This window comes from Telmatherina bonti (genome assembly GCF_933228915.1).
Source record: "Telmatherina bonti genome assembly, chromosome: 2".
Classification (NCBI taxonomy): domain Eukaryota; kingdom Metazoa; phylum Chordata; class Actinopteri; order Atheriniformes; family Telmatherinidae; genus Telmatherina; species Telmatherina bonti.
The window spans coordinates 27570067-27584177 of NC_136620.1; the positions used below are offsets into that span (position 1 = coordinate 27570067).

At 39.8% G+C, this 14111-nt stretch overlaps 1 protein-coding gene across 1 annotated transcript; it reads left to right on the forward strand.

Moving 5' to 3' along the window:
* Nucleotides 1–930: 930 nt before the first annotated feature.
* Nucleotides 931–13469, forward strand: LOC306768828 (protogenin B-like; the record flags this gene model as incomplete). Its single annotated transcript, XM_079257281.1, has 19 exons — nt 931–997; nt 1549–1848; nt 4631–4775; nt 4922–5055; nt 5152–5448; nt 5620–5779; nt 5896–6143; nt 6752–6916; nt 7102–7407; nt 8155–8340; nt 10065–10160; nt 10275–10461; nt 10648–10775; nt 10939–11109; nt 11518–11700; nt 12356–12479; nt 12583–12721; nt 12830–12937; nt 13056–13469. The coding sequence occupies 19 exons, from the start codon at nt 931–933 to the stop codon at nt 13467–13469; spliced, it is 3558 nt and encodes a 1185-aa protein (XP_079113407.1).
* Between the last annotated feature and the right edge of the window lie 642 nt (nt 13470–14111).

A 14111-nucleotide genomic window follows, 5' to 3' on the forward strand; every position in this document is an offset into this window, starting at 1 on the left:
CATTTTAACCAAGCCATGTTCCATCCAGAGGGTAATTACTTAGTAGGTTACATGTATAACACGCCCAATAAGAGCTTCATGTAAACAGAATGTTTAATCTGGAGATTCAGTTCAACTCAATATATTTTTGCTATGCTCTATACAACACACTCTCTCTTTAAATGTTCACATCAAGCTTGGATCCACAGAAAGTGCTTGAAAAGAAGAGAAAGTTGACTACAGAACGACATCTCTGTAGTCAGAATGGGCAAATGTTTACAATGGACAGACACCTTCAAGGTAAAGTGCAAAGACGTCTATATAGGAAATAAGCTTGCTCCACTAAAAAGTAGAATGAAAACGTTAATTAAAGTTTATTAAGGTAAATAATGAAAAAATGCAAAACAACAAACAAAATCAGCTTAAACTCAGTTGTTGATTAGAATTAAATGAGAAAACAAATTTAAGGGTTTGTTTCACAAACTGTGGGCTGCATTACAATTCACCAAAAAGTGTATAAAGAGTTTTTCTGTGAACTGTTTTAAAAGTGAAAAAACTATACAAAACAAACAAACAAAAACAAATGTGCGCATGCATATTCTAAGCATCACAGACACTGTGGGGTTATTCTGTTTTCACCTGTGCAAACTTTCCATCGCTTCCACAAGCGTGGATTTAACAGAACTGGGTGTATCTGATCAATCACAAGTACATCTTGAATATGTTATTTGTAAACCAAAAGGTTAAAAAACTAAAAAGGCCAATCTCACTTTTTGCCATTCTTGCTAAGGCGTTTGCGCATGCGTGAGAAGGCGGAGGAAACACCCCCCCGACACACCAGTAGAGCCGCCGGTGCTCCTGCCTTGGCAGACGTGATACTGGGATTAACTGGACGCCACGGTGGAGAGTGGCAGCTTGCGGATGGAGAAAATGACCCAAAAATCTGGATAAATGGCAAATTTCAAGATGAAGTTTTGCCAACGTTGGCTTCTCTTTGTTTTATTTCTTCCTTTATCAAGTAAGTAACACATTTTATTGTTGGCATTATAGTTGTCAGTGAGCTGCTGTTAATTTTGCTGAGTTTATTGTCGGTCCTTGAAGCGACTGCCGCGATGTTGGGAATAACGCTCGCGCTACCTCCCTGCATCAAGCCCGTTTTTAACTTTTAGTCAGCTGTAATCTTTAAATCTCTAAAGATGTTTTGCTAAAACTTCATCATATGCTCCAGTTTCCGTCTGCTGGGATACTCACCATCAACTTGTATACGATATTTGTGATGTGCAACATCTTATACCTTTATTAAAATCAGTTCTTTTTTTAGCACAAGGATTTAGTACATATGTCGGGGTTTTGTTGTTGTTGTTGTTTTATATTTATCTTATTTTTTAATTTTACAGTTACTATTCATTTCTGACAAAAAAAAAAACATTACATAGTCTCATATTTTAATACACATCTTGCAATATCCACGTGAAGACAGGATTCCATCTTTTTTCACCTGTAGTACCTAGTAGAGCACACAGAAAGATATGAAACCTTTTACTGATGTTTCCAATTCTTTCTGTGCAGATGTTTTCTGCTTCAGTGAGTTGTCCTTCATCACAGAGCCCAGTGATGTTACTCTTCTACCAAAGGATCCTACAGTGTTGGACTGTCAGGCACATGGGCAGCCTCCAGTCACAATTACGTGGCTAAAAAATGGAGTTAAGTTGGCAGAAAGTGAACACTTGCAACTTCTGCCCAATGGCTCCCTGTACATACCAAAGACCAAGCATACCAAGGAAGATTCAGATGAAGGGTTCTACCAGTGCCTGTCCCAAAACAGATATGGGGCTATCCTAAGCCAAAGATCACGTCTGACTATCGCAAGTAAGTTTGGAGCGCCACATAAAATAAATTGTCTGATACTAATACAAGCTTCTTTTCCACACAGTTTGAGCTAAGATTGGTAACAATTGCTGGTGATATTGACTTTGTGGTGTTGTTGATGTTAAAGCAACAGTACATCAGTTCATGGATAATAAACCTGGAGATGCGAAGCAGATGTACTCCACATATTTTTTCCCTTTTTTTTTAACTGGAAAAACTCCTGAAACCTTCGCTAGTCATTGTAAGTTGTTCATACTTGAGTTTAAAGATGTCAAGCCAGTTATAGGATCATTTTAAGAGATAGTAAAGATAGATGGGGAGTCTATCCAAAAGCTCATAAATACTCCATAAATAGGCAGTTCCAAGCTTGTGGACATTAGGCTCTCTCTGTTTTGAGGAAAGCCTCCACCTGAACACTTACGAAGACAATCTGTAAATATTGGCATAAAGTTAGAAATGAGCCCTCCGTCTCTCAGAAATGTTTCTGGAACTGCATTTTTGTTGCAGACTACAGCTGAATGGTCTGCTACACAGAGGAAACTCTAAAAGGCCATTTGCCTTTTAGCCTTTGTTTGGAGTGCCCCTGACTGCCCCAGAAGAAAAGGCTTCATTTCAGGGCATTTGTTTGTCCACATATCAGTGGACAAGACAGCTGTGTCTATTCAATGAGCCTGGTCTACCATGGACACTTTTCAAAAGTCTTAGGGGGGATATCCCATGGCTGGTGTCATGGAAACCAGTGTGGCCATTCACAACCCACTGCAGTGCACTGATTTTGACATTGACTCATAAGAGTGGAATGTCAATAAAAACAACCAAATATACAATATTTCACAACTACGCTACCTTTATACAAGAAAAGAAAGTGTGAATATAGATATGCATACAGAAAAACTAAAATTGTATAAATGTGAAAGTGTTCTTGTCCTCAGTGTTTATTATTCCTTAATAGCAACCAAAAACTGAACATTTTTCTGGATGTTGACCATATAAATACATCTAAATTTAATTCTGATATTCACTCTTAGGCAGGGAAAGGGTTAAAGGTTTTTTTGGTCAGCTGTAGGCAGGGAGTGGAGGATGGGACTCTTCTATGTTCCCCTTCTGTCCAGAGGTCTCTGGGGTCGGGGGTCAACAGGAGAAAGGCTTTGTGATGTCACAGGCCTGCACTGGCTGGGGAGCCCTGCTGTTCTTTCTCCCAACCCACAGTCCCTTTCACTAGATCAGGCCCTCTGTTGCCCTGTCAAGCAGAGAGCTTTTGTTAAAGAAGGGCTAGTTTTTCATGTGAATGAACAGGTCTGACTCTCCATAATGAAGAGTGTTGGTGCTTTTGAAAAAAACTTTTAACATTTAGGAAGAGTTTTCGTGGGTGCATGGTTACCTCTACACTACATTATTCTGCACTTCCAAGATTTGAACATCTCTGTGATAACTATCATATATATTTTACATTGCTCAAATGTGTCTAGCTGTATGTCTTACAAATATGATCTGTCACCACTATCCTATTTAATGTAGAATGTTAATAACATCAGCAAAAAGAAAGGACCAAATTCTCTTTTCTGGGTTATTGACGAACTCTTCAATTTGGTTCCAGTTTGGGATAAAATGGACTGGACACTAGGTTGAAATGAACTATGACCTTTCTAGAGAAACCTTTGTGCTGCTTGACCTAGACATTGATTTGTTCTTTACAACAGACGGGACCATATTAACAGAAAGGCCACACCCACCACCTGCATTTCCGATCCAAGCCACTCAGCAACAAACTGATGTTTAACATACTACCAGTTATTATGATTTTTTTTCATTGTGGGCACAGGTCAGCTATGCTGTGCTGAGACAGAATAGGATACTGTTGTCAGACTTATTGACAAAACAAAAATACAAATAAATAATCACTTTTTGACCCAAAATATTGGTGTTAAATTCAAAGTTTAAAGCTAATCATGCATCAAATGAACAGTAATTCACAAATACATCCATACAGGGTTCAAATTTTTGACTTTGGTTCACCTCAAAACCAGGATCACTATATTATTTTTACAATAACAACAACATCAGATCTTAAATTAAAGACCTGATCTGTTAAGTTTTCTCTCCTGTGGCTCTGTGTTTAAATGTAGAGTTTCAGTGGGAGATGAACAGCATTGATTTTCTTTAACATGGTATTGACTGTGAGGGGGGCAAGGGGGACTTATCACCTTAATGAATGAAAGCCATTGATCATATCATATTAAGTGTGGTCTGCTTACATGCAGTCTGGGGTTGCTTAGTTTAGCTGATTATTAAAATACTTTTGAACATATAAAGTATGACTGTCATATAGAGCACAGTTTGTTTCAGTCATTTTAATCTGACTAAATGTATACTTTAGTAACTTTCTAATATGGAGCCTCTTGCCAGGTCATCATTGTAAATGAGAAGTTATTCTCAATTGATTTTATTTCCTTGTCTTTAAACATTGTACATTATGTTGCTAGCAGTTCTTTTTATTCAAAGTACATTGATTAGGTTTTATCTATAATAATGCATCATTCACTGTCATTCTTCCATTGATCCATTGATTGGCCCAGCTGGCCAGAATGAGACGTGATTGCTCATCTGCAAAAGCAGCTGGTGTCTTACTGAGATCAATTCTTTTATATGATCAGTTAAATTGATCAAAGTCAGGCTTTTGCATACATAAAGTAAACATTACACACTTTCATTATGAGTGTTTAAGTTAATTGTTTTTCTATCAACTATTTGCTGTTGACACATCTGTTTATTCTTTTCACAGCGATCTCAGAGTTTGTCTTGCATCCTTTACCTGTGGTGGTGTCTGAAGGGTCCGTGGCTCGATTCTCATGTTCAGTCACTTCCAGCCCTCCAGCCACCATCACCTGGGAGTTCAACCAAAGCACATTGCCACTACAGACAGACAGGTAACTGCAGGCACTGAAGAGTTATTATAGACATAATAATCCCCTTGTGATCCACTTCTACTGGTAACATGTTGTAATTTGCAATTCTGAAGGCACTTAAAGAAATTTGCTATTTCACAACTAATTAGACCTTTTTATGGGCCTAGAATAACGGTTTTGCCCAATGGAGTGCTTCAGATTCACAATGTACAACTGGAAGACGCTGGACACTATCGATGTGTGGCAACCAACATCGGCAGCCGTTTAAAGAGTAATGAGGCAACACTTGCTGTTAACAGAGGTAAAGTAATTGTGCTTGAATTTAGGAATGATCCCAAATTCCAGCTTCCTCCTAAAACACCACATTTATCCTTGACATTTCTGGTGTCTTGTTAAGTTGCAGGCCCTAAACCGCGTCAGAGACCCAGAATCATTGCTGGACCTCAGAACACAACCGTTTCAAGTCACCAAACTGTGGTACTGGAGTGTGTGGCCACAGGCAATCCCTCACCCATCATCTCCTGGAGCCGTGCTGACAGTAAACCCATTGATGTTTATAATGCCAAAGTGCTAGGTAATGGTAACCTAGTTATTACTGATGTCAGCTCCAAGCACAGTGGAGTCTACCTCTGCAGGGCTACCACACCTGGAACTCGCAACCACACTACTGCTTCAGCCAACCTGACAGTTCTAGGTATAGTAAACCTTTTAGTAGAAACACTACATGGTTCTTCAGATCATATCTTATCCCTGTTTTGTTTAACCCTGAGAGCAGAACTAGTTTATATGTATTTGTAGTAGATGTGTTACATACTTGGTAGGTTGGACAGTTTTCATTACTTTGCTCATAAACAACTGTTTGCAGTGCCTCCAAACATTGTTGAAAGGCCAGAGAGCCAGACACGTCCGAGAGCAGGCACAGCCCGATTTATGTGCCAAGCAGAAGGGGTGCCTCCGCCACGCATCCGCTGGCTGAAGAACGGAGAAGAGGTTCACCTAAATGGAAGGGTTAAGATGTACAACAGGTACACAAGTGGTGGTGAAAATTAAGCATACCTATATATAATGGCAAAATATGAAATGAGACAACATCTCATAGCTCCTTTGTTTGTTTTTTCTGTTTTTTTCTTTTGTTTCCTAGTAAACTGGTGATCACTCAGATTATCCCCGAAGACGATGCCATTTATCAGTGCATGGCAGAGAATGAACAGGGTTCTGTACTTTCCTTGGCTCGTCTTATAGTGGTCATGTCAGAGGACAGGCCCAGTGCACCGAGGAATATCCATGCAGAGACCATCTCAAGCTCAGCCATCTTACTAGCCTGGGAGAGACCTCTCTTCAATGCAGACAAAGTCATTGCCTATTCCATCCATTATATGAAGGCTGAAGGTAAGTTTAAGATACAGATGTTTTCAACTTGGATCTTTGAGTTTGAACATAGGTCAATCTCCGAACTGGCAAGGTGCAAAAAGAAGCAAGATTACCTTCGTTTTTAATAATTCACATCTCTATGTACGTGTGATCGACTTTACTTAGTTGAACGCCATCTGTTGTTGCAGAGGTCAAGTAGGATTCAGAATGGCAACGTCACTTGAATAACAACAGGCTTAGTCAGGCCATTGTCCTTTCCCCAGCTCATTCTGCTTGCATTTAAAAGGACGATATCTTGCAAACCCGTTTTATTTGTAGATATTTAATCTAAACCGTTAGATTTATTGTGAAACAACTCTTTAAAGTTGTTTCACAACAACTCTTTAAAGTCTATTCTAATTTATTTTCATGTTTAATGGGATTTCTTTCAATTATCTGGATTTTATGCATTTGATGAGTTTGTGCCTTGCATGTCACCATTTGACAGAAATATTGAGTCTGCAAACATTCTTTCAAAACACTGACTGTTTTTGTTATGTATGCTGAACCCCTTTTATGAGGTTCGCTTCTTTATTGGACAATCTGAACTGTTTTGCTAACCGGCTTTATGATTTGTTACATGTCAGGTCTAAATAATGAAGAATACCAAGTTGTTATTGGCAATGACACAACCAGCTATATCATTGATGACCTCGAGCCTGCTCGAAACTACAGCTTCTATGTTGTGGCTTATATGCCAATGGGAGCAAGCCGTATGTCAGACCAAGTTAGTCAACATACCCTGGAAGATGGTAAGCATATTCCAACATTCTTGATGAACAAGTCTGGCTTTTAGGCAAGGCACGTGTGTTCAAGCAATATGCTGGTCCATGGAAATGTTTTTGTTAACAAAAAAGCTAATTTATTAGCAATATTTGCATTGTAAAGTGATTTGCCACTATTTCGTTCAATAAACAGTTTCTGTATTTTTCTGCAGTGCCTCTGCGTACCCCAGAGTTAAGTCTCACCAGCCATAGTGCAACAGACATCCAGGTAAGCTGGCAGCCACTGCCAGCTAAAATTAGCCGTGGACGGCTGTCAGCCTACAGGCTCTCCTATCGCACAGCTGTGGACAACACTGTCATATCTGTGGAGATACCACACAACGGTACTGAATATCTCCTTGAAGGTCTGCAGCCTGACACCATCTACCTGCTCCGCATGGCTGCAGCCACACGTGTTGGTTGGTGTGAGCCATCAGCGTGGAGCTCTCACCGTACACCTAAAATCTCCAGCAACAAAGGTAAACCTGCCAGAGTGGGAAAGAAATGTTGCCATGAATTTGGAAAACTGGTCATTTCATATTATTTTCTATGCAGTCTCATTAAATGATATTATAGAGCAGTTTTGTTCACCTGAATAAGTGGTGAAGTTAATGCTTGTGCTTAAAAGCAGCTTTCCACTTTCAGATGAAATTCTAAGCTGGTGCTAAAACTGGTTTTCTATTACTTTTGTGATATTGCTGCTTTTCTGCTTTTGGAATACAAGGAGAGTTCATGTGGTGTGGCTGGCGTATGACAAGAGTTTGCTCTTCCAGCATTGTCCCACAGTCTTTGTGTTGGTTACCCAGAAACCTTTGCCCCTCGCTGTCAGTGATGTTAGAGTGGCCTCAGTCACGGATCATAAAGAGAGGGCCTCAGGCTTCTATGTGGGGGAAAGAATAGCCTATTTTAATGGCCTGCTGTGTCCGGGAAAGTTTTTGTCCCCCAAAACGGAATGTTATGTCCTAAAAGTCATATTTATTATTTATATATTTAGGTCTAGCTGCAAAAACACCCCAATAAGAGGACTATGCATCTTCCATTAAAAAAAAAGATATAGATAGCTGATTATTACAATTTGGTTTTTTATTTAAAACCTGTCATACTGAATAAATTTCAGTTTATCTTTCCATCCTTTTGTCCCATTTAGTGTCATGTTTCTGTTAAGCAGTACTCACCCGATGCTTGATCATGTATAAATTCGTTGCCTGCTCTCTCTTCTCCTTTAGTGCCTTTAGCACCAATTCTTCAACTTGAACCTCTCAACTGCACCTCCATTATGGCACGCTGGCAAACCATCCCTGATTCTGTGGCTGCTCAGGGTTTCCGGCTGTGTTACCATGAGGAAGGTCAACCAGAGCAGCCTAGCATCCTGCTGCAGACTCAAACCTATACCTACACGATTAGTGGCCTTGGTGAGTAATGACAAACAGTTGTGAGAAAAATGCATTGGGATATGTATAGATTATTAGTGGATTTATATCATTTAGACCTTAATGACAGAGAATGACCGATGTTCTCACTCAGATGGATCTTTTCTGCATTACCTAATTTAATTCAGTGGGCAGTTGGATGCTGCATTTGCATTTCCACCCTCTGTCCTGATCAATATGGGCTGACCCCTCTTGTCTAACCAGCAATCTTCTCTAGTCTTGCTGCGGTATTGTGTGAGATCAGACTCCCAGGTTTAGAGGTCAGTCACCAGATGTCCCTCCCACCACCGTTTCCCATCCTCACGCCTGCTTAATTATGCATGGTCATTGTGTTTTGTTCTGGACCAGACCTGCCCTGTAAGACCTTAGACAACACCCCCTTCAGCTGGACACTGGTGCACACAAACAAAAACCCCTGGGATGGGCCAGAGTTGGACCATGCCATTGACCTCTACCCGTGAGACAGCAGTCTTGGATTTAGGACCCTGCCCCCACTGGTCATCTGTGATTTCCATGTAAATTACCTACAGCTATCCATATGCAATATCAACAAAATCCACACTAAGAAAAACTGTGTTGTATAAAATAATTTCGTCCTGAAACACAGTATGAGTTCTGCTATAACAACATTCTATTTAGTTTGTTGAGAAGGTGCTCAGTAACTGTTTTATAATGTAGATGCATCTCTAGTTATAAATGCATGTAAATGGTAAGCTTTTGTTCTGTTAACAGTCACACAGCGTACTGTCTTTTTCATCTTATTTCACAATATCACCGATCTTGTTCCTCTGCGTTGTTGCACCAAGTTTAAAGCTTTAACACAAGGACAGTCGCAGTGGAAAAAAATGTGAAAGGAGGAACAAAAGGGGCCCACCTCCTATCCCACAGCCCTGCACCAAGATTCCTTCTGTTCTATGTTGGCCTGGCCTTGGTGACCCCAGCCAACCCCCCCTCAAGTCCCATGGGCCTAGGATCCCAGCAGCTGAACACTGCCCCTTGCCCAGCCCCCAAACAGACCTGGACACTCTGCCGTCATTGGTCAATACCCAAAGGCTGACCTTTCAGCCTTCTTAAAGCATCATGATTTAGGGCCTGAGGCAATGGTACTTTTTCAAGTTGAAACACATTTTCAAATGAAATGTTCCCAGCTCCAGACTTCACTGATCTATCCAGTTGCTAATTTTACATGGTAGTACTTCATGCAGTCTTGTGGGTCTTATTTATATATGCACATTGTTATTTCCTTATTCACTTCTGTTATTTATCTGAAAATATGCACTATATGTTTATGTTGCATTTGAAAGTAATATTATTTTGATTGGTGTCTATGATGATGATAGGGAGAAAAGACTTCATAGTTCTTATTGATTATGTCACTATATTCACTTGGGCTTAGGACCAATTGATATTTCTCATGCTCCTTCCATAGAAAACCACATGATAAATGAGAGGTTGAGGTAACAGAAGGGGTCATGCATTGTCCTTGCATGGGGGATGGCCACTTATGACCTACAGACTCTCCCACATGTAGCCAGTTGTTCTCACATCTTTTATTTTTGCTCTGTTAACCACCATTATGTATTTTTAGGTTGCCCTCATTGGACAATATTTGGTTTATTCAGTCACTGAAATGGTAGCTTAGCAATCTTAAGTTTCTTTTTAAGCAAAACAGGCGGACAAATTAAAACTAGTTATTTGTATTCCAGATCCAAGAAGAAAATACCATGTCAAGATTCTGGCTGTCAGTAAAGTTGGAGATGGCTATCAAACGGACCAAACAATAAGCACCCCAGGATGTGTTTGTGAGTACATTAATTTTATTTGAGTTGATTTTGGTCATCTTCACAGCTTAACATGTAATACAGCTGTTGACTCTAAATACTTTTTTAAAACTGAGTTCTGTTTGCTTCATTCAGCGGCACGAGACCAGCTGGCAGCAGCCCCTCCACCTCCACATCAAGTAGCTGTCTTGAGCGCCAATTCGTCTGCAGTGTCCCTGCGTTGGAGTCATCCAGCTTTCCCACCTGGAAAGGCTGTTAGTTTTACGGTCCGCTGTACACCCGTGGGCACTCATAATGTTTCTGCAATACGCTACCTACAAACGTAAGAACTTCTCTCAAAGCTCGTACTTTTACTCTGGTTGAAAAAATAAAATTAAAAAATCCCTTTTGATTGGTTAGATATGCACTTCCCTCATGGTCTTACATCACTTTATATTAATATTGTAAATGTTTTTACAGTATTTGCCTTCCTAATTCCCGTAAGACATCAATGTTTTTGTCTTCACAGTACCAAACAGAGTGTTCTGGTTCAGAATTTGGTTCCAAACACTCGTTATGAATTTGTGGTGCGTCTCCATGTGGACCAGATGTCGAGTCCATGGAGTACTTTTGTTTACCATCAGACACTCCCAGCAGGTAATACATAAATTGGATGTAAATGCAGCATCATATTGCCATGATGGTGCTGTCATCCTTGCATCCTACTATTTCCTGTAGTGTGTAGACTCGGATATTTGTGTTTTTCATTCAACCTTTCGGTAAGGATTGTTCATTTTAACCATGAATGCTCTGTGTACAGCACCCCGCCAACCACCTGCAGGAGTTCGAGTCACTTTGATTGAGGAGGACACTGCTCTGGTGTCCTGGAGAGAGCCCACTGAGCCCAATGTGGTGGTTACACACTATACCATCCTTTATACTTCACAGAAAGCTTGGATGGCTGGACACTGGCAAAAAATACAGAGGGAGGGTGAGTAGTGTATTTATTCACATTATGTGATAAATTAGTGATTTTATTGTCTTCAAAGGAGAAACATAAATTCATGACAATTGTGAGGTTTCCAAAATATTCCACATAGTTACTTTTTTTCTCAAAAGTACTGGTAAGATTATTTAGATGCTGTTTCAGGTAAAGGAGTATTGCATTCTCTACGAACACTTAATAATCTCTTAAATTGTTTCACATTGATTAGTGCCAATTACTAATCTCTAAACCAGTCATAAAGAGATCATCACAACTAATTATTATATAGTTTGCATCACTTGAACTCTGCTGCTTGCCTCTTAAGTTAATACACAGACTGTATGCACTTATATACAGAACAGTAAGTGTAACATTAACATTTCTTAACTGCTTTTCCATACTGTGTGATTCTAGGAAGTCATACAATGGCTTTATTAGAGAAGCTGGAGCCTGGGAATGTCTATCTGGTGAAGCTATGCGCTTCCAACAGGATAGGTGATGGACCTTTCTCTGACATTGTGGAGCTGGTACTGAAGCGTGGGCACATTCATCGCAGCAAGAACCCCAGACACTCTGACTACATCCCTGATAGAACAGGTTTGCAATATAAAACACTGGAACTTGTTGATGATCATGCTTTTTTTCACTTAACGTTCTTAGCGGGGTTTTTTCCCCCCAACTTTATAGTTGTGGATCGTTTAGTTGTTAGCCTTAAATAAAAAAGTTTGATTCATTGTGCTACATATCAGGCTATAAACTGCTATTGGAATGTGACTCTTAAGGTTTAGTTAACCTTTAAATATCCTCTTCTCTTGCATTCATTTTAGTTCATAATTGTTTTTTTATTGTGTTCAGCTTAGTTAGGTATTGACAGTAATGATTTTCAGAGATTCCAAATACTTCATCAAACCCTCACAGAACTGACAGTAAAAACAAACAAACAAAAACTTGCGTATGACAGTTTTGTTAACTCATTGATACTGCCAACTTATATGCTACATTAAATGGGCTAAATTTGTATAATATATTTCTTATGACTGTCCTCAGTGATAAGGTTACTTGTATTGGCAGGTTAATTGTCATCTTGCACTGTATAATATGGTGTAGTTCTGAGAATTATTGCAAAGTACTCAGTATCTATGACAATTTTTTAGGTGCTGAGCTTTTTTTAAACATCCCTATTTTAGTTCTGTCGCTTCTCATTACCTTACATTGCACCTCAAGTTTAATTTCTCACTTGAAACATTTCCAGCGTTCTCTGATGGTCTGTACCACATAGACCAGAAGTCTATGACAGGGATCATGGTTGGTGTGAGCATTGCCTTGACCTGTATCGCCATGTGTGCCTTGATCTTGATCAGCAAGGGCAGACCAAGGTAGTGATGATAATTATTTTATACAGTGGTAAAATAATGGTATAATCATATTACAAAATATTCACTTTTTTCTTCCTTTTTTCAATCTTTGCATGACAAATAGAAAATCTTCCAGTCCCAAAGTCATTGCTGTTGGAACATCTGAAGGTCCACAAGCTGGTTTAGCACTGCCCCGTGAATGTCACTCAGAGAATGTGGAGGCTCTTATACCTATGATAAATCACCGCTTCATCGATCCTAAGGTGAGACAAACAAGACAAGGTGAACAAGCTTCTGATCACTGCAGGTCACAGAGTTGCAAGTTTTATATTACGCCGACCATGAAACACCTTTGTATATATTTGTTCCAGGATGGATCTGGTATAGTCATAAATAGCACTGGACCAGTCAGCAGCAAGATTCAAAACAAGAGGTGGCTGCTTTTCAGGAGAGAGATCAGAAATCCACCTGAAAATGATGTAAGTGATGTGACATCATTCCAATGATTCAGCTCTTTTTTCAAAGTACATTTTTTCAAAAACGTTCCTTTTTTTAAAAGAAACTTTTTGTACTTATTTTTATCTTCTGTCTCTTTAGGCCGAGGCATCAGCACGCTTGTATGAAACTGGCAAAACTGTTCTGAGATATGACGAGCATCTCGGCTCTGCTCCTCTGTCCCCTTCATCCCGGGAGATCATCTATGGACCATATCACGCGGAGAGCTCTCACACCAGTGAAGGTAGTCAAGAGACTGGAGACTCTGGACACTACTCCAACGAAGAAAGCAATGAAGAGGTGAGCAATCCATCATCCACCCGTAGCTCCACAACAGAATCTTTGGGGTCAGAAAAGAGTACCACTGCCTCCAAGCCGAAGCAGCTTTTTAAGGTAGAAAATGATGAGCTGCTGAGCCATACCTTCCATCACTCTGCCCCTGATGCTTCCTGGCCCTGCAAAACCTCCAAACCCTCTCAGCCTGCCTTGGTTCCTTCCCAAGCAGCCAGTTGTTGACATCACCTGGCCTGTATCTGCTCTTCAGCAGCCGACGCTCTGCCACTTCTGCCTCATTCGCTTCCTGAGAAGAGTCTCCTAAGTATTTTCTAACAGACGAGGGATCAGGAGGCCAGCTGCTGTAGTGGAGGAAATGTGCATTGCTTCGACCTTACCTCAGGATTCTGTATGAATGTCCATTATAACAGTTTGTTTCCATTTTTTAACAACTTTCTACCTTTTTGTGTGTTTGGTGTATGTTCTTACCAAAGCTCACCCATGATGAATGTTAACAAAGAATGTCAGAAATGTACTGTGATATATTTTCATTATATTTAATTACTTTTCCACTGGAGTGGAGGGTCTACGGGAACTCTTTTTTTTTTTAACGGAATATCTACCTCAGTATTCTGCTCTTTATATACATTACTACCTCCTCCTTTATTTTTTTTTTTACAATGTTTACCAAGTTTTGCAGTATTATCTCAGACTCAGGGGACAGAGTGAAAATGCTTCATTGCCATGTTTCGTTTCCTCTTTTAGGGAATTATGTCGTAGTTTTTATTTTCATGGTTGAAAGAGCTTTTGTTTGCCATTGTTTGTCACTGATGTGAAGATTACTAGTGCATTACATGTCAAACTGTTTTTAGCTTTATCAAACAG